Source organism: Neltuma alba, unplaced genomic scaffold (genome assembly GCF_004799145.2).
Source record: "Neltuma alba isolate B1F8T4 unplaced genomic scaffold, ASM479914v2 tig00010388_pilon, whole genome shotgun sequence".
Classification (NCBI taxonomy): domain Eukaryota; kingdom Viridiplantae; phylum Streptophyta; class Magnoliopsida; order Fabales; family Fabaceae; genus Neltuma; species Neltuma alba.
Window position 1 is genome coordinate 57,028 of NW_021635291.1, and position 21,150 is coordinate 78,177.

The 21,150-nt window shown below is 34.0% G+C and overlaps 1 protein-coding gene and 1 long non-coding RNA gene across 2 annotated transcripts; both read right to left on the bottom strand.

Moving 5' to 3' along the window:
• Positions 1-9,497: 9,497 nt before the first annotated feature.
• Positions 9,498-10,955, bottom strand: LOC114756350 (uncharacterized). The gene is made up of 3 exons (XR_003741436.1): positions 10,927-10,955; positions 9,873-9,953; positions 9,498-9,531 (listed from the first exon to the last, which is right to left on the bottom strand). It is a non-coding gene; the product is annotated as an uncharacterized LOC114756350 (long non-coding RNA).
• A 6,312-nt stretch (positions 10,956-17,267) lies between these two features.
• LOC114756334 (cytochrome P450 CYP736A12-like) lies at positions 17,268-20,683 on the bottom strand. The gene is made up of 2 exons (XM_028945276.1): positions 20,003-20,683; positions 17,268-18,223 (listed from the first exon to the last, which is right to left on the bottom strand). Exons 1-2 carry the CDS (start codon positions 20,681-20,683, stop codon positions 17,399-17,401), a joined length of 1,506 nt encoding a protein of 501 aa, XP_028801109.1. The 3' UTR covers positions 17,268-17,398.
• Between the last annotated feature and the right edge of the window lie 467 nt (positions 20,684-21,150).

Sequence of the window (21,150 nt, forward strand, 5' to 3'; positions counted from 1 at the left end):
TTCAAATTAAAATATATTATAAAATCTATCTTTTATGTTATTATCATATTAACTTATGCCTTTTTTAGTAATTTGCACATATAAAAAGTATTTCTAATAATGACTATCCAAACACTCTCACTTTATCAGAATCACCCTTTCATAAAATCTATTCTCCACAAGATCCATTCTCTCAAAAATCTATTTTCCAAAACCTATTTTCCAAACCATGGTTTGGTTTTATCCAAATACCCTTTTAGTTTACGAGAGGGAATTGAGGGATAGTAATAAGCAATTTATTATTTCATCCCTACATATTAGTTTATATTTTTATTTATATATTATATAAATTAATTCACATTTTAATATAAATCTAATAAATAAAATAATGCATTTGAAAAAAAAATAAAACCCCAAAGATACATGGAAATATTAGTAGTGGAAGAAGATAATGAATGGCTGCGACAGTGACAAGAGGGAGAAGTGACGATAATATAAGGACAAAAATAGCCCCTAATTCATCTCTTTCCTCCTCTTCTTCCACCGCCACCACTATCCCCTTCTCTCTCTCCTAGCACCTTCTCGTCCAACTCCATAATCAACTTGCCGCCGGTGACTTATGCCAAGCCAACAAAGAGACTCCCAGCCTCCTCATCATTTTCGTTGGCGGTGGTGCTCAGGAAGACAAGAAAGAAGAAGAAAGGTAGGAGTACACCCCAAACCAAGTTGGGAAATCACAAATATATAAGAATAAATTGGTCAGAAAAAAAGTTGGCTCCCCTTAAAAAAAAAAAAACCTCCAATTGGGAGTAAACCAAAACGAGAATAAATGAGGGGAGGGGAGGGAAAATTTTGACTTCCCTTTCATTCTAATGCTCTGCTTGGACTGAGAGAAAATGGGAGAGAAATGAAAAGTGAAGTGAAAAATGGGAGAGGAATGGAGTTTTTCTCGAATTGGATGGGAAAGAAAATAAGAGAGAAAGGAAAAGTGGGGGGAAAATAGAGTGGGTTCCATATCTTATTTTCCTCTCAAAATTTCTCTCCATAAATGAAGAGATTTTCACCCAAAAAAAAAATTCATTCCCCTCATTGCCCTCTCCTGCCAAGCTCCCATCAGTCCTCAGCCTTTCTCGCGCCAAATGCTCTCATCGTCATTGGTCCAATGGTCACAGTTCGTCCAGTTAGCCGCATCTTCTTCAGGTTTTGTAACATCGCCACTTACTAACTAGACCTAACCATGATAGAAAGGAATAAAACTAGTAAACATACCCTCTCATGGCTATTTAGAAGCAATCACATCAATGAGGGGCTAACCATGATAGAAAGGCATTCGTCCTTTGTTAGGGCTATCATGGTTAGAAAAAGAAATAACCTATATCTGTAATCAACATACATTATCATATAACATGTTCACACACAAACATTGTTAGGAGAAATTAGTCATAGCTAACATGGTTATAAAACAAAATGCCCCTATATGATAAATTATAATAGCAATTCAGATTTGACTATTTTAGTCACTACTAACAACAACTAAACTTGTGCAAATTGCCATTATCACATCGTGGATCACAATAATTCAATCACATGCAACCTAAAGGCCTCAGACCCACTATTAGCACTCTAATCTAGTGTCCAAACAAAATAAATCAAAGATAGAATGTATAATACGTTTATTAAGACAAATGACATAAAAATATGAGAAGGTAAAACAAGTCTCAAATGAATACAGTCTTGATACGTGACAATATACGAAAAGATTGCATAAAATAAGGTCCAGAAACTCTACACTATCAGCTACAACTATTGAGGCTCAGGAGTCTTCGGGAAGGTCTTGCTAACGTATTGTTTCTTGAAAATAGTAAAACAATAGGAGTGAGACAACATCTCAGTAATTAAATCCCTACCTATCACACACCCTAGCATGGGCTAGCAAGGTGTTAAGTGGGATACGCAAAGCTAATAATAGTTGATAAATATTTATTTAACATTTAAAACTCATAATAACCATATAAGACAAATATTTCCACTAATCTCATGCAGTTGATAATTTCAAAAGAGATAACATACTTTTCATATATTTAAAAGATACAAACATCAACAAAGATCCCATGTCATATGCAATTCTTGAACCCAAATCCATTCTTATATCCTTTTTATTTCCATCAACTGAACCTATAGGCTAAGTTCTTTCCATTTAATTGAAAACTCTGACAAGCTTACCACACGATTGATATGGACCAGCCAAAGACCACAGAGCACTCGGTGGACCATAGGTCCCCCCTCGAAGAACTAGTGGGACAATAATATTGACTAACCATAAAGCTTCGTATGGAGACCAACACCACGTGACAAGTATATAAATCTCAATAACTCTAATCATCTCCTTCCCCCACCCAAACCAGATGCACAGGGTCAAAATAACACATTTATATGCATAATCAATTGAATTCTAGGATAACTCCTCATAGTCATAATCATTAATTTCTAACACTACAAACGATTTTAATCTTTTTCAAAATAGCATCCCACAAGACAGTTCATAAAAAACATAATATACTTCTATAAAAATTAGTTATAAAACCACTCACCAACTTCATACTAGAGCATGCAATAGATAGATTATCTGGTCTCCTAGCTAACAGCCAAATACAACCAAAGTCCAACCTCGAAAACGATACAATAGGGTTTATATCTACAAACCAAATTAAAATGTTATCTCTATAGTTGATAAACTCCTATTTTACTATAGTTTTTGATATTGTTTTTGGTGTTTTTATCAGCATTATTATGCATAAATTGAATGTTTTTAGATATAATTTGTAAAGAGAGTAATTATGTGAATTAATTGATAAATGGGTTGATTTAATTGCTCTTTTATGATTTTCCAAAAGTATTTCCCCTAGCTACATGGCATTATAATGATTTGTGGTTTATTTGTGTAGGGCATTTAAGGAAATTTCCATATTCTAGAAATTACAACCAAGGACCAAAAGAATAGCATATGAGGATTGCATGAAAATGACAAAGAAGGACCAGATGAAACTATGTGTTTTGCTCAAGTCTTCATCTCAATGGAGATTCCATCATCATATTCACTCCTCGTTCAGTTTGTCAGAGAGTGAGAATCATGATTTCATCTTGCTCCTATCATCTGATCTGGATCTCGGTTCCCATTTATCTCATATCCACCCTCCATACTCACATAACCACACCTGGAAGTCTCTGCCACCTCTCCACCCTTCAGAATCCACATCATCTCACTCCTATTCTTCTAGCTCCCTCTGTCACTCTCCATCTCGTAACAATCTCTCTCTCCCTGCCTCCATCCACTTTGCTGCTTTGCCTCCTACCCTCTGTCATTCTCTTCCATCCGATCTGTATCACCTTTGCCATGGCCATCGTAGTCCTTGACAATGCGGTACAGAGCGGAAGCATGGCAGCTAAGCATCCGTGTTCTTCCTAGAAGTGAAGTGGAGCCTGAGTCTCTAATTTTACTAAAGGGAGTTTCTTTTAGATTCTTAGCTTTAGTCTGAATCTATAGCTTGATTGAGCAAGTTGTTCATTTCAAGTTGTAGTTCAGGATTTGATTTTGATTTACATTTTTACTAGAGTCGTTGAATCTGTTTAGGATTGGTAGAATGATATTTCATTTGCAAGATTGAGTTGAGATTGTTCCTTTTGATTTCTTAGTTGTATTACATTGTGGATTCTGAACGAGTTGTCTCAGCTCTCATAATCAATTCAATAGATTTTGAAGGCAATGCATAGTTGTGATTGTCACAGGAGGATTGACTTATCATTTTATTTTTCCTAAGCCATATGATTCTAGCCTTGTTGTTGGTTCATACGAGTTGTAGTCTTGATAGTGAGGAAGTCAATAAGTTGTTGGCCAAGTCTTGATTCGATTGTTGAACTCCTGTATCCATAACTGGACTAGGAAGGCAGAGCATATTTCTAGAAGAACAATAATCCATATTTGATATTCTATCACTCATTCACTTTGCACTATCTCACTTAGATAAACCAGAACATATAAACATTTATATTTTGCATTTGCAAAACCAGAAATAAAACAAATAAATGTTCAATTACTTGCATCTTTAATTTGTTAATTTGATAAAAGTGGATTTGTTGGGAATTAAGACATAAAAAGGCTCCTTTGTGAATCAACCTAGGTTAGGCTACTGTTCTACATTTTAGCTTAATTTTAGTTTCTTTGAAGAGCCCCTACGACACAGTTTTTCAAGTAGTTCCGTTGCTAGGGAGCCTTGCCTGTTGAGGTTCCTTAGCAAACCACTTTGTTGTAGAAAAGTAAAAAGAAAATAATAAAACTGAGGAAAAAAATTTGGTTCCCATGATTTTCTAGTTTTCATATTATTGTTCTACATCTAGCTCATTCCTATTAGTGCGTTCAAATTGGGAGTGAACATCTTGATTCTGATTTTTGGTTAAGCATTTGAACTTTTATCTGAATTGACTATTGCCATTGTTACTTTGAACCCACTGCTAGAAACCAGTATTAATTTGTGGCTAGAACCTTAATTTGGACTGTTAAATGTCACTGTGAACTCATTTGCTCTAGTTGCTAGTTGATATGGGTAGACATATTACTGCTTTAAAAGTCTGGTGTTTGTGATGATGATTTCTGATTTTTTTTTCCTTTAAAATTTTTTTTCTGTTTCATCTGAAATTTATTAAGTCTATATGGTTACAACCTAAAGTTGGAATCATTTGAGTTAATTGAGTTCTGAGTTAAGTGATCTTGCATTGTTGGAATTCCAGATTTTAAATAGTAAGGTTTTCAAGAGTTTAGCCGAGTTTGGTTTGTTGAAACTCAATAAAATTCTTGCTGTTGCACTTGTCAACCTGTGTGGGAGGTAGTAGTTTCTAAGTTCTGTGATTTTGCTTTCTGTGTGCATCGTGAAGTCACTAGTTTGAGCATAATTCTTACTTTATTGGCTAGAATTTGAGTTGAGTATTTTGGTACATCCATTTTTGTCTCTTGAACAGTGGCTATTTTCATTATTCTGTGAAAAAAAAATTTGGAATAGAAAATAAATATTTTTCTGATTCTTTCTCAGCTTTAGAAATTTTTTTTTTTAAAAAAATTGTTACAGTGGCTCCTTATTGCTTTTTGCCTCTGGGATTTAAGTGAAATAGTGGCTGTTGATTTAGCTTATTGTGAAATTTTCATGCAATATTTTGTCACCAAGCATTTATTTACAATCTGATTCATATGTTTTGCACACCTAACCCGAGTTTTCGCAAATCCTGATTCATATTCTGCAGGATTTAGGGGAGGAAAAATTTGCTGAAAGTCTGCCCTTTGTGAGAGACTGGTTTTTGTTAAAAAGTCAAGAGGTTTTGCTACTATTAGACACTTATATGAACTGCCAATGGTAATTTTGTACGCCATGGAGCAAATCTGGTTAGTAGCACAATTCTTTTGAAATCTGATTTGTGAACTAGGATTTGTTAAGTGCTTACCACTGTTTAGTCATATGCTGGTAATCAAATTGGCAAGTTTTGTGATAAACAAGTAGTTAAGATTTTACTTATGGATTCTGCTGTAGCAACTTGGTTCTGAATTGGGTTCTTCATCCTTGGCTGTCTGGTATTTCAAGAGTGAATAGACTCACACTTGTCACCTTTATTGATCAAGTTGTCAAGAATTTGAGTTAATTTTGTCTGCTGTGAATTAACCAAGCCTTGCTGTAGCAACTTGCTTAATCTAGAATCTCCTGAAATTCAATAAAAAATTTGTTTCTCTCGTGAGTTTAAAGCTCACATAAAAGGATTAACTGAATTTGGCAATTAACTTTAACTCTTGAATTGCATTTTTCTAATGCAAAATTCATTGCCTTGCGCCATTCTCACATTGGTTCAGATGTGATTCATAGATTGATTGTTTGTTGAACTAAGCCTTTTCCTAAATTCATTGTTTTCTAACTTTGCATTACTGAATGCACTCACTTGCTGCATTGTTGGGTGTCTTTGCATAGTCCTGCTCTCTAATTTTGAGTTTTAAATTGAAATATATCTTATGGATTTGTGCTGGAACAACAATGAGTCTGATTCTTATTCTGCTAGCCCAACTTTTGCTGAATAGAGTGTGAACTCAATTGACTCCATACTTTGTGTGCATTGCTATTGTAGAATGCATGTTTGCAATGATTGTCCCCTTAGGATCTATTCTAGAGTTAATTTGGCCTCCTTTCCACCCCATATGCATTTTATTTTTACTTTTCTAATTCTTGTAGTGATCTTATTTCTTCTTTTTCTAGTCATGACGATCTTAGGAAAGGCTTGTTTGATGATTTTGCAGGACTATATGAAGAAAACGAGACTGTCCAACAAGCTGAAAATGATGGGAAATTGCAAACAAAGTCCTTACTTGTGCAATCTGAGGATTCCCAAGCATTCTGCCTTATCAAAGAAGAAACACCCAGATCTGAAACTCATGAACCTAAGGGCCATTTTATTGACTATATTAGCATTAATCCTTCTTTTACATGTCATGATAATAATGAGTGTTTGCATGACTATGATATTTCATTTATTGATAAGTTACCTAGTGAATCTGCACATAGAAGTGAAAATTCCTTACATAGAAAAGACATTGATCTGCTTAGGCATACTAGAGCTAGTCTTGAGTGTTTCACATTCTTGCCACATGATAATAACCATGATCAAGGGTCTTTCTATTCCATACTTTCATGTGACCTAACACCTGACATTAAATGGTTGTGGTATTGAATATGATCTCTTTGAGTTTAGTGTTGACAGTCCTCCTAATATGAGTAGTAATTCTAGGCTTATCCATGATTCTACTCATGAGGTGTTCTCTTATTATTTAGCACCAGATTTAATTTCACATAAGCATGATCAATTAAATTGCATGATTTTTATTGATACTATTGATGCTTCTCATAGTTCTTCCTTGTAGGAGTTTAATTGGAAGGCTTTCCACAAAAACAATGCACCTCATATATCTTGGAGCCTCTCTCAATTGATCCTTAACCACCACCAAAGAAGGATAGTGAGAAAGATCAAGTCACATTGCTGAAATTCATGATTCTTATCCAGGATGAGAATTTCTGCTTTAAGAGCCTAAGGAGATTTTGATTCTACGGTTGTCCCTTTTGTTCCTTTAATTTCTTGATTTACTTGAAAGATATTATGTATGGGATTGACTGCTTAACATAAGTGTGGGTGAGGGGACTGGTCTAGTAGTAAAAGTTTGTTGATATGGCTTAGGCTTGGCTCATTTCTCTTGCTCCTATTCACTATGCAAATTTGGTTTTCCCTATTCTATCATTTCTTTTACACGGAGGACAATGTTTGTCTCAAGTGTGGGGGGAGTGTGAAATATTCTGATTGTTTTCATTGCTGTCATGGAATTTAATTGAACCTTGAACACATTGTTTTGAATACTGTTAAAGCTTGTTTAGGTTTGAATTTCTTGTTTAATCAATTTATTTCTAGAAAATGTGCATCATAAATAGATTTTCTCATGCATTAAGTTCAATCCTCATGCAATTTGTTCATGGTGAGTGAATGAGGATGAGTAAACCAGTTGGAAGGATTTTGGGCCTTAATTCATTCTTAAATTGTATGTGATGCCATCTAGCTTGGTAACTTCCTGGAACTTGTCTCATTTCTTAATTCAAGACCACGTTAGCACTTGGAATTGTGAATATGAGAAGGGCATGCCATTCAAATCCCTTTTGACCAAACAACAGCCCATTTACACTTATCCATTACTTAACCCCTTGAGCCCTTCACTATTCTTTTAAATTCCATCATGATTGATGAACATTGCACGTGCTAGACAGAAAACGTTGTTGCAGAAATGCTTGATTGGAGAGATGTTCAGTGCTGATATAGCTTTTGCTAATTGGAAACTCATTGATATTACCTTTAGTCATTGCTGATTCATTGATAGAATTCCTTCTCTTTTGCCATTTATGTGCTGATTGATATATTATGGGGGGAAACTGGAGGAAAAAACACTAAAAAGGGCAATTGAAAAAAAAAAGAAAAAGAAAAGAAAAAACCTATTATTAAAAAAACAAAATAAGGCATGGAGAAAAGAATTTCCTATAGAAAAAAAAAAGAAGAAGAACATAAGCAGTAGAAGAAGTTTAACAAGTGGCAAGGGTGGTGGAATTTATTCATATTCAAACTTGTGTATGTGTGGTAGCTATAAGTTTTAATAGAAAAGGTGCATTTGATTAGGTAAATGCATAAGCATGTGTTCATTGATCATTAACATTCACTTCCATTTCATCATTTGGCTTTCCGATATTATAACCTTTTCAAAGACCCTTTGATTCATAAGACCTTGTAGCATATAAGTGGTGGCGATGTAGGATGGTTACAAGCCTATGGTGAAGCCTAAACTAGATAGTCTTGAGAGAGATAATCTTGATCTATGAGAGTGAGGGAAACACTTTTACCTTGAGAGAGACCTTATCATCTATTTGCTTCCCTTAGATGAATTGCATGATTGTGATTGATGTTTTAACATGTGACTGTTTTGGACTGATGGCATTTGAAGGGAATGGTTGATGAACAAGTATTTCATTTTTGAGCACGATTTAGCATTCTTCATTAATAATGTGCTTGAGACTGAGCTTTATTCTATCATTTTGTCCCAGGAGTGCCAAAACTTAAGTGTGGGGGAATTTCATAAACCATATATTACATGTGCTTAGAATGTATATTTTGGGCTATTTTAAGAAATAGATCGAGCATTAATTTCATTAATAAATGAATAAAATGTTGATGCACTTAAGATATTTCAAATAATTTTTCTTATGAAATTCCACAGTTGGATATTACTTCTAGGTTATTATTCTGGATACATGGGCAGAATTGGAATTATGAAGTAGTAGAAATGCATTTTGTCACGACTATCCTTTATACACCAATATAGTTGTTCTATTTAATCTTGAATCATTAAAAGCCAGGTTTCAATCCTTGGGAAGACAAATTTTTTTCCCCAAATACAAAGTCTGATCCTGTTCAAGGAATAGGATTTTCTGAAAAGTTTTAAACCTTTTAAAATTCACTTTCAAGTAACCTGTTTAGTGATTCGAGTACTCAATTTAACCCTTTTACAAAAATAGTAAAAACCGTCCAAGACCCATAATTCGTATTCAACCATCGAACCCATTCTTTTTCCATCCAACCTTTTTGGATCCCATATCAAATCAATTATAGCCAGTAGGATCTAACATTCAATATTCTGGCCATAGGCTCGTATAACGAGTTACATATACAGATACACATAATTTTAGACGAAATAATAACTATATATCAAAATATTGATCATTTCCTTCAATAGTAGTTACCATGGTTTATTTGCCCTTAACCATCTCCTTATGGAGGAATATTTACATACCAAAATAGATACACAATATATTTTCACTTCAAAATAAGATGCATTTTAAGCAAAATATATATATACAAAAGATCGTCCGCTTCCTGCACCTTCAAACTCCACACTGATCACTACTCCCTTGCCCTTAGGAGTACTTGCTCTTGCTGTATTACATGGAAGAAGGGGTGAGATTCTAGATAATCTCAGTAGTAACAAATTTCCCTCACGTAATCATACAAGATCACAAACAACATGCTACACAAGCCAAAGAAAACAACACCTTGCATCCAAATATAATCAAGGACGCATATACACCATACACCCATATAGCTAATCGCTATCTATCGCGCCCACATTCCAAAATAAATGGAAACCAGCACTTATTATCATGACAAATATTATTATGCAAAGGCAACTTACATGTTCTCATACACAATCAGCATAAAGGCACATCCAAGCATGTGGCAATCAATGCACAATCACATTAAAGGAAAAGAGTTACTACCTTTTGCTTTTTCTTCTGTACTAACTTCCCCTTGCTTCTTCCTTGGCTCCCTTCTTAATGGACTTGAACAAATATCTAAACCTATAAATTATATAGGTAAGGACAGATTAATATTTATATATATAGATCATATATAGATCATTTATTCCTAGTCTCCAAAAATAATTTAGCAACCTTGCTAATCTATAAACTTTCTTTCAGATTTCAATATCTATCTTTACACTTTAAACAATTTTGGACAGCATCCCATGCTTCCAAAAATACTTTAATATGTCTACACTGAGGTTTAATCATCCCTCTTCCCTTCCTATATTTCACGCCACATTCTTAAGCAAATCTAGAAAAATTTTTCCAGATTTGACACGGACACTCCCAAGCGCGCGCGCGCACACACACACATATATATCTTTTACATCTCCCTTCTTTTCTTTCCCCCCCCCCTCCATTAAACCTCACGGCCTTCCCTCCAAAATGTCCTATAATAGTGTTTAATATTTATAATCATACAATATTGAACCCAGACTATCAGCTTAAAAGAATGGAGATGTAAAAATAGAATCAGCCCAATTCCTTCTCCTAATGCTCCGGTCTCAAAAGGCTTTGTTCTATATATCTATATATATATATATATTTACAGCTCATGCGTTTAGCATTCAAATGCTTCTCGACCAGCAAAATCGAACAGCGTCCTTCCATCGTGAAGTCTGAAATTTTTCTTATTCAAAGCACACCCCCTGCCCTCAATAACTACATAGAGCATATAAAATCAACATATTATAATCATACAACCAGAAAATAATTAGTTATATTTAGTCTCGTTAATCATCTATTACCCAAACCAGAAGTCATTTCCATAAATCCTCAAACCCCTGTTTCAGAAACTATAACCAGAGCAATCAACAAGCTTCATCCTAACTAGTAAGTGCAATTTTTATAGCTTGGCTCTCACCCTCTTTATTTTCTCCCTCAAAACCAGATTTCATCTTCATCACCACCTTGCAACACATGACTAAATAACCGAAAACAAAGATGGAAGAAGATTCAAGAGACTCACCTTGCTTGATTTCCACCTTGATACAAATCTATTCCCTCCTCTTATTGCCTTTGCTCTTCTTGCTCTCTCTCGAAGTCTCTCAACTCTTTCTCTCTGTTTTCCCTTCGAATGGCAAAGCAAAATGAGAAGGGAGGAGGTGTTAGGGCGTATTAGATGGATGAGGGATGTGAAATGTCCATTTTGCCCTTTGGTCCTCATTTTTCTTTCAATTTGGTCCTTCTCTACATTTTTTTTTTGGAATAATCAAATAACTCCAGAAATCACACCTGGATATCTATATGAATTTTCTCCTTCCATTAGCTTCTTTAGTCCATAAAATAATTATCCTAGAAAGCTCAGCTCAAAAATTATCCTCTAACTATTTTCCTTGCATTTTCCAAGAAAATAGGTCCTAAATTCCTGAAATTAACTTTATAATTATTTAGATCATATTTTAAGTGTCTTAATCTCAAAAATTTCTTTAAAAATTTTCTCCTTCCTCATGCCTTACTTAAATCCATAAAATTTGGGATATTACACATTTCCTGTTAGGAAGGAAAGAACAGTCTAGAGCAAAACAATTCCATCGCTAATGGAAACCAGATTCCATCACTAATGGAAAAGGGATTCCACTGAAAATGCAAATTCAGATTCCGGAATATCCATTTCTAGAAGTGGGAAACTGAAATTTGGTTCAAAAACTCTTTTAGTCCAGCTAAGAGCTAATGGAAATCGGTTGTAACAATTGGCACTCAGAAATTCATAACTGAAAAGGGGAGAGGACAAAGAGGGAGTTTGACTGACGGAAAAATAAAAAGTCCTGATTCACTAGATGCTCTATTGGTGGGGGGCTGCTAGTATATTCTCCCGAAAGTCTTTTCCGTTCGAGCTTGAGTTTGCTAGTTCAGTTTGATTTTTGTGCTCCCAACTTGTCTGCTCCTTCTTTGGTGGGAATTACCAAACCTGACATCTCCCATGGCAGAACTGTATTCAACTGTTGAAGAAGGGAGAGTTTCCATCATGCGTGGCTAAATTTTGTAGATTCTTCTGAGAGCAAAACTAAGTCTGAGCTACTGGATTATAGGGGGAGTTTATATTCATCTATCATCTTTAATTGCTGTGCTAGTTGCAGAGTCATTAGAATAGAGTTTAGTTGTACTCTGTTCAGACATTGGAATGAATATTGTGTAACTAAATTCTGTGGATAAATTGGTAATTCATTCTTGAGTTAGAAATTACTCAGATTCTTGTTTCAATTCAGTGATTTGAACATTGTGGTTTGATTAATTGAGTCATTCAAATGGAAGTTCTGTTTGATTAAGAATGATCTGCACATTCAGTGATACTTAGCTCCAGATTAGATAATGCAATGAAGATGAAGTGAAGCTCTTGGAAGCATTAATATTTTGGTTGCCTTTCTCACTCTTTTCTTTATTACATTTTGTTACTACACTTATAACTCAAACAAAGAATTTTTCCTATTAAAATGAAATATTGATCTGTTTCTATCCCTCATTTTACTTAAATTGTGTTGATTTCACATTAAGCATTCAGAGAGTTATTAGACCAAGGGATTCGATACCTAGGCTGCATCATTGTATTGCATATTTGTTCCCTAGTATTTTTGATTACCTATACGACTATGGATAAATCAATAATATTAGAGTAGGCTACTCACAAAATCCTAGCCTTTAACTCTTCTTCTAAAAGCTTCAACTTTTACTCAGGATTCTAGCCTAAAAGACCTTTTCTAAGGTTTGGAATGAGAACATATATATATGATTTAGAATTAATTCCTAAATTTTCCTTGCTTAAATATTCTTTAATTGTTAGATTATATCATTATAATTATCAAATTCATAACATAAATAGAAAAACACCAATTTATAACTTATGTTCTATCTTCAAAGGACTTAGGTAAATAGATTTAATACGAGCTAGATTATTCTCACTATAGAAGTTAAACCATTAATCTGATCATTGAATTTAATTTCCTATCTATCATGATACTATCCTCCCAATTATAGTTCAATCTAACAGTCAACGAATTTTAAAATGCTAATTTACTATTCAGGACTCTATCTGCTAAATTTTTTAAAAAAAAGTTGAAAACGTATCTAATAACTTGTCACTCAGAGATAGAACTGACAATCCAATCATTGAAATTGACGATTTGGATGTCCTAAATGGACTGACCAAATTTTAGTCCGATCCAATGATTAATAAACTCAAAACTAGCACTTTTCTGAGACTACCTCAGATATGTGTGAAAATTGTTTACTCACTCCAAGCTCCACCTACTACCTCTCATATATAGGCTTTTCAAACTTCTTCACTCTAGTGATTAGTTGATGTGGGACTTCTATACCATGGTATAATTTTCTAGAATATCACCCACACACACAAAAACATCATTAAATAATAATCCAAATGTTTATTAACTTATTTCACCAAAAAAATGTTTATTAACTTAATATTAAAATATATTTATTTATAAATTTAATTAAATTCTAGATATAAAAATAAGGATATTACAGGTATCATCGTCATCTCCTCCATTTTATTGTTCTGCTCTTATTCTCCTTGCCGTGTTGCTAAGCCCTAATCTCACACTCTCTTGATTCTTCTAAGACTGGTAACTTGCTTACTTCTTATCTATTTGCAACACCTCTCACGCACAAATCACAGCACTCATTTTAGACTCATTTTGTTGGGGTTCCACCTTATTTGTGGTTGCAGACATAGCTCAGGTTGATGGTTGATGCTGGAAATCACTGAAAAAAGTAGGGATATGGTATTGGACTTCTTTGATTCATAGATTTTTTTATGATGTGGTGACATGTTGGCCTCTTTTGTTTAGGAAATGTATACCTTTTGTCATGATGTTTCTAATGTATAGTGATATGTTGACCATTTTTTGTTTAGACAATATAGACCTTTTATCATGATGCTCATGATGTAAATGGCATGTCCACCTTTTTATTTATAATATTCCGTGATCATGATGTAAGATATTTTATTCTATAAATATCAAAATTAATTTTAATCATATTATTAGTGACATTTTTCATGATATCAATTTCTCATGTTATTATAATCTTTAATTTTATTCAATTTTTATCATTTTATTAAAATATTAGATAATGTATAAGTTATTTATTTCCTTTTATTTTAATTAAGTTAAAAAATTATTCCCTTTTTATTTTTACATGAAAAATAATTTTTTTGCTAAATTATTTAGTTTCCTTGCCAATTGATTATAATAAGGATATTTTAGTTATTTTGATATATATATATATATATACATTTTCTTTCTTTTTTGAGTGATAATAATTTTTTTCCTCCCAACTTTTCTTCTCATCTAAACAGAAGGTAAATTTTCGTCCAAATAAGGGGAGGGGTTCATTTTCCCTCCCTCCTCCTCCATCCTCCCTTCCAATCAAACACACCCTCTGGCGGTGGATGAAGACGTGAAAATTTGGGATCTTGGGTGTCATGCACCCCACTCTGCTGCTTATTTTTGGGTGCTTCCTAAATGTTTTCTTTTTTCATATTTTTTTTATTAAGTTCTATGTAAAATAAACAAAATTTTAATATCTTATAAACAAAATTCAGTTTTTAGTTTTTTTATGACTTTTTTAAAGATTTGAGAATTCTAAATTTTAAAAAACCGTAAAATTTAAAAATGGAATATTTTTTGCTATATCAAATTTTATTCATTTTATATAAAAATTAATAATAAAAATCTAAGGGGCACAACACCGTCTGAAAATTTGAGGGTGTGTTCTCCCGAAAGAACGCAAAATAGGGGCGTCCGCGTGCGATTCAAGCTGGATTAGAATATTAGCGGCAATTTTGACCATCTAATGAATTTGAAAAATGGGAGGATTTCATATTTTCATTTATATTCCAGAGCAATGAGAATTAAGAAATTTTAAGATATGAACTCATACTTCTTCCTTAAAATGAGGGGGGGAAATTAAGTTGGGAGAAAAGTTGATAAAAATAAGCCTGACTGTTGAAATAAAAAGCGAGTCCTAATGAAAATTTAAAATCCGTTTACAAGTACATATACGTTTTGACAGCTAAATGCACATACAACTTTAAATTACATGCTAGTAGATTCAGATAGGGAAATAACGAGCGTTCCTTAGTCAGTTATACGTATTTTCATAACTAAGTATAACAAAAATAACAAGTATCAAATAAAAATTTAAGTGCAAATTTACATTATAAAATGCCCAAATTTCATTGCAATTTTCTTTATATATTCATGATAACAATTATATATATTTAAAGTGAAATGCTCACTTGTGATACAATGTTATCCTAGATAACGAGAATTGGATTGGGCGCGCGCGAATGAATCCGTTTATTTGAAATTATTTTATTAAAGTTTGTGACTTGAATATTTTTTTAATATTCAATTAGGTTATTAACAATTTTAACGTTGAAATATCTTATTTTAAAAAATGTAATATAAATTATTTATGTAGAAGCTAAGTTCAGATTATTTTGCATCATAGATAGGAGAATAAATTAATATTGGACTTTTTTTTGTTGATAAAGTTAATGTTGGATATTTTAAAATGGATGGAAATTGGTTTTTCTGACATTCAAAATGGATGCAAATTAAAACTAAGTAGAATGACACATAATTATGATCGAAATACAACAAACATATGCATCCAATTATATGCATCCAATTAAGGTATTTCTTGATTCCTAATGTTTCTTTATTTTTTTTAATATATATATAATTGTCACCATGAATATGTTACAATGTAAATTTGAATTTGTAAATTATCATATGATGAGCATTCATTATTTTGTCATGCCTAGTTGTCAACAAATGAAATATAGACTTAAGGATTATGGAAATTTTCAAGATATTTCGAAACTGAATTATAATTAAGGTTTGTTTTCATCAACATCGGTTTTTACTATCCCAACTGGATTTTGTAAATTAAAATTGTGATAAAGTCAATTAATATAATCATACGTTTTTATATTAAAAAACTCTCAATTTGAATATCTGTTTAGCTTTTATAAAGGTGAAAGTTCCAAAATATGACTTTAGGTCTATTTTGACTTTTTTTTGGGGGGGGGGGACTCGTTTAACTCAAATGCCATTCCGCATACAATTTTTGAGCTCAAATTGACTTTCATGCTTTTAAAATGACTGGTAAGGACTTTTAAAATCAGGAAAGCGAATTTAAACAAGCCCCTAGGTCCTAGCTAGTGTTTTATAACTTAGGTCCCATTGCACTTTTATTTACCGGAAAATTAATCCTATAGTCCTTAGAGCCTGTTTGGTAGCCTGAAAATATACTGATGGAAACGGAGAATGGGATAATTTTCCTTAACAGTATCCCTTTGGTTGCACCACTTTCCGGGAGAGCAAATTCTGGCGGCAGGAAATTTTTCCACGTTTAATGGAAAATCTGTTCCCTCACATATAGGTGGGAATTGGGATCTGATTTTCCTACATAGAAAATTCCCATGTGGCCCCTGATCTTCTTTCTTCGTTCTTGCTCTCGCTTCGACATCGCGATGATGCTGCTGCTCGCTGGTCCAAGCTAATTCTCTCCTCCATCCTTGCAAGTTTCATAGCCTCCGACACCCTCCCCTCCTCCCCTACCTGGGTGATGAGTTAAATATGCTTGCCAACTATAAGAACTGAGTTACTGAGAATGTCAGCTTTGATGTTCTGTTTTCTGTCTATATATAACATAAAGAGCCCATCCCAGTACCCTTTTATTATGCTCGAAATGATTTATAAGTAAATTTTTAATTGTGATTTTATCATTACGATCTAAGTATGTAAAGTGAGCTTTATCTCAAATTACATAAAAATACTTAAAATATTTAAAATAAGCAAATGCAAATAAGCCCTCTGATTTGAAAGGGAAAATTAAAAAAGCAAAGGAAAAGCAAGTTGGAGTATGACTAACGAATAGTTTGGTAGAATGGAAAGTGTATCCTACAACAATCTTTTTCTATCGTAAGACCTATGAAAAATACTGTTCTCTGTAGAAATGAACGGGAAGTGTCGAAATTGTCTATTATTACTCTTCCCAACTTTTTGTTTAATATGTTATTTTCTAAGCAAGAATATTCAGGACATTCCAGTTCTATTTGTTTTTGTTTTTAATTCATTTCTATCCTACCTAATACAGTAACTAAAATAAATGTAATTTCACCCCCCCCCCCCCCAAAAAAAAGAAAACCCCGATTCCTCTTTTCATTTATTTAAAAAATTTTCCACGTGACCAAAGAAAACGTTAAGGGTTGGGAGACTGGTGAGGTTAAAACTTTCATCAAGTCTCCGTTAAAAAATGGTGATCAATTTCGAAAACTTATTTGGAAAAATGGAACGAAACCTGACATTATAAAATAAGTCCACTACATAACTTTCATACCATTTCAGCATAACTAACCAATCAAACTGATACTTCTACTGAACTGAAAAGACTGAGATTAATAACATTCATCAATTAACTGGTACGCGATAAGATGGAAGAGCTAACAAGTGCTTGGCTCTTGGCATTGAGAGACCAAATGTCTCAGACATATCCAAGTCATGAGGAGACTTGTTTTCTGGAAGTTCCCAATTAAAGCAGTGAACCAATTGTGCTAAAATAAGCTTAACAGTAATTAAACCCAATTGCAGACCAGGGCAGCCTCTTCGACCTGAACCAAATGGTAAGAATTGGAACTCATATCCTCGATAGTCCATATTGCCGTCCAAGAACCTCTCTGGACAAAATTCTTGCACGTTATCAGACCATATCTTAGGATCTCTTCCTATGGTCCACGAGTTCACTATGATTCGTGAGTTCTTCCTTATGTCATAGCCATTGATCGTGATGTCTTCCCTACACACACGAGGGACTAGTAAGGGTGCAACTGGGTATAGCCTCATAGTCTCTTTAATCACCATATCTAAGTAACTCAACCTTGGCAAATCGGCTTCCTCGACCATTTTGCTTATTCCTACTTGGTTTTCTAGTTCGAGCTGGAGTTTTTTCATCACCCTTGGATTCCTTAAGAGTTCCGAGAAAGCCCACAGAATGACAGTAGCTGAAGTCTCCACTGCACCAACGATCGTATCTAGAAGGACCGCTTTGATGTTGGTTCGATCTATGACGAAGTTGTGCTCATCATCGTAAGTATCCATGCAAGAGAGTAGTATGTCCACGAAGTCCTTGCGTCTTCTATTCTGCCCTTCTGCTGTTGCCTTTTCATGCTCTCTAATAATCGTTTCTAACATCTCATCACGTTCCTTGCTAATCTTCCGCAAGCGTCTTGCAAAGCCCTGAATCAAAAGTGATATGTACTCCAATTAGTCTAAAAAATATTAACAATTGATTATTGCCTAAATTGTATTGTTTGTCTATAGTTCCCCCCCTTTTTTTTTGGTTGCTTTCTTAAAACTGGAGCTCTCTGACTTTGTAGCTATAATCTAGTTGGTTTGTCGAATGTTTACTAATAAAGTGAAGCCTTCTATAGAAAGAACCATAAAGAAAGAAAGCACGTGGCGTTCATCCAGGTGCGTGTCGCTAAAACGACAGCGTTTTGATTTTGCATTGGCGTCCCCCTAGCTTTACAAGGGCACCATATCCTTCCCTCTCTGGTTCTCTCTGTTGTTTTTTTCAAACAAAATTAACAAATCACATGCTGAGGCACATCTTTTCTTCTCTTTCACATTTTTTATTGATGACACGTCGAAAACGTGCATCGAGATAGATCCAATTTCATTATTATGGCTATGACGAACGAGAGAGAAAGAAATGGGGCACTGGCGTTTCTCAAATGAAGACTCACACCACGCATTGCGCATTTGCACCCCTATTTTGACTAATTAAACCTTATCACCAAATAAAAAAACAATTACTCCTCCAGTCTTAAATACTACCTCCGGTCCTGATTATAAGACCCTATTTGACTTTTTATTTGGTCCTAATTATAAGACCCCAATCCATTTTGTCTCTTATATTTATGCATTTTTTTCCAAGATAATCCTTCTAATAATGATAGCTCTAGCCAATATATTTAATTAGCAAGGATATTTTAGGAATGACAACACTTATTTGTTACAAATAACCAACTTAACTTACTTCCTTAATCTCCTCAAATAAGTCAACTGGGTCTTATAATTAGGACCGGAGGTAGTATAAGACCCTTATATACACTATATGAAGATCTTATTTTTGGGCCAGAGGAGTACTAATGAATGCCACTGGAAATACTAGTATTTTTGGCATTATATATATGTGTAACGCATGAATAGATTAGTACTCTCATATCCCTAATACAAAAGCATGATAATTAATTTGCAGATATTTATTTTAAAAATTAGGTAGTTAGTTAATTGTTAAAAATATGCTATTGGTTATAAAAAAAATGTATTGGTTTATCTAAGTTACCGTGTCTATATTAGAACTATCCTTCAATTATATTATTCTTAACATGCATAATTAAGCAATATAGATAGTTTGAGAAACAAGCCCCCCTATATATATTATATCCTTGGAAGAAATTGAAATATGACTCATCTCAATTCTTGAGAAAACATGAGGTTAAGATGAGCATTTGGTAATTTATTCTTGTACGTACAAGAACTTTGTTCGATATTTTAATTTTATAAAATAATTTTTGATTTTTCTAACTCTAATGCATTTAGTCTTAACTAATAATTTTTTTAAAATAAATACCACTGTGAAAAAATAAACTTAACATCTCAATGTTTATAAATCTTTTGTTAATATTTAAAATTTTAATATTAATATTAGATATTATTAGAATCAGACAACTAAACATTTTATAAAATTAAAAGAATAAACTTAACAATTTATAAAATCAAAGAAGAAAACAAAATGAAATTTTTATATAAAGGTAGGCATTCATTAGCAAAACATAAATTATTTTAAATTCCAGTAGCTATATATCTCTCGTTGTTCAACTTTTTCCACTCTTGGGTCAAAATTCAACAGGAACGGGCAGCGTTGCTGATTGAAACATTGAATAAACCAGCAGGAAAAAAGAACAATAAATAAATAAATACACACACACATAGTTGAGTTGATAATGGTACCTGGATATCAAGTGGCGCCAAGAAAGGCACGAAATCTGCAATATTGAAGGCTCCAACCAAATTCAGCGTCTCATGAACAAGCCCCTTCAGATCATACCTATCATCCCTGTTGTTTCCAAATATCATCTTATACATTATATCTTCTACAAGTCGCTCCACCTTCTCCGTCAGATCCACCACCTCACGCGCCGCCGCCCATTTCTCGATCGACTTCACCAGCTGTCCCAACTCCCTCCTTCTCAAGGGGGCAAACGACTCTACTTTCGATGCACTAAAAAGCTGCAAAGTACAGAGCTTCCTCATGTTACGCCAGTAAGGACCATATTCAGAGAAAGCCATCCCCTTGGAGCCATAAGAAAGGAACTCCGACGCTTGAGTCTTTGGCCGGCTCGCAAAGACGACGTCGTGCGTCTTCAGGAAAAGCTCGGCAGCTTCAGGGGAAGAGACGACAACAGCAGGGACCTGTCCGAGTCGCAAGGACATGATGGGTCCATAGCGCTTCGCGAGAGACTGAAGGGATCGGTGCGGGAGAGTACCCAGCTGGTGGAGGTTGCCGATCACCGGCCAGGCCGGTGGACCTGGCGGTTGTTTCTGGTCATGCTTAGGTCGTTTAAGGCACAGGGATAGGAACAGAGTTGGTACAAGGAAGAGAAGTGGCAGAAGAAGATGGGAAGGCAACATGTTTTTTTTATTGTTTGTCTGATGCGAGAGAGAGGAAATGAATTACATAGAATTAGAATTTACAAGGTGTTCTCCCCCAGTGAGTTGGTGGATGAAGAATTAAGCGAAGTCGTGTTCTACCCAAAAATACAAAATAAAGCTCAAGCGGGCGGATTAAAATATAAACGCCAATTTTGACCATGTAATGAATAAGAATGAAAAATAACACCACGCCCTCCATGAAGGACAGATGTTTTTTTGAAGCAAAGCAGAGTCAATTTTATTATGCTCACTAAACCATTCAAGAAAGCAGATAAATCTAACATACACCTTAGAAAAATAGAAGCAGTTTAGGTGAAATCTGAGCGGTTCATATCTAATTTCAACGATTCAAATTTAATTTTTTTATTTTTATTTGTTTAAAATAATTATTTTAATATGTATAGAATATAAAGTAAAATAATCTCTTAACTATCATGTTTTAAAAT

What these genes read in the sequence shown, in the direction of transcription:
- LOC114756334 (XM_028945276.1), bottom strand. Translation starts at nt 20,683, where the DNA reads ATGTTGCCTTCCCATCTTCTTCTGCCACTTCTCTTCCTTGTACCAACT. An exon ending in TGGCGCCACTTGATATCCAG is followed by an intron (nt 18,224 to 20,002) that starts GTACCATTATCA and finishes CTTTTGATTCAG; the next exon opens with GGCTTTGCAAGACGCTTGCG.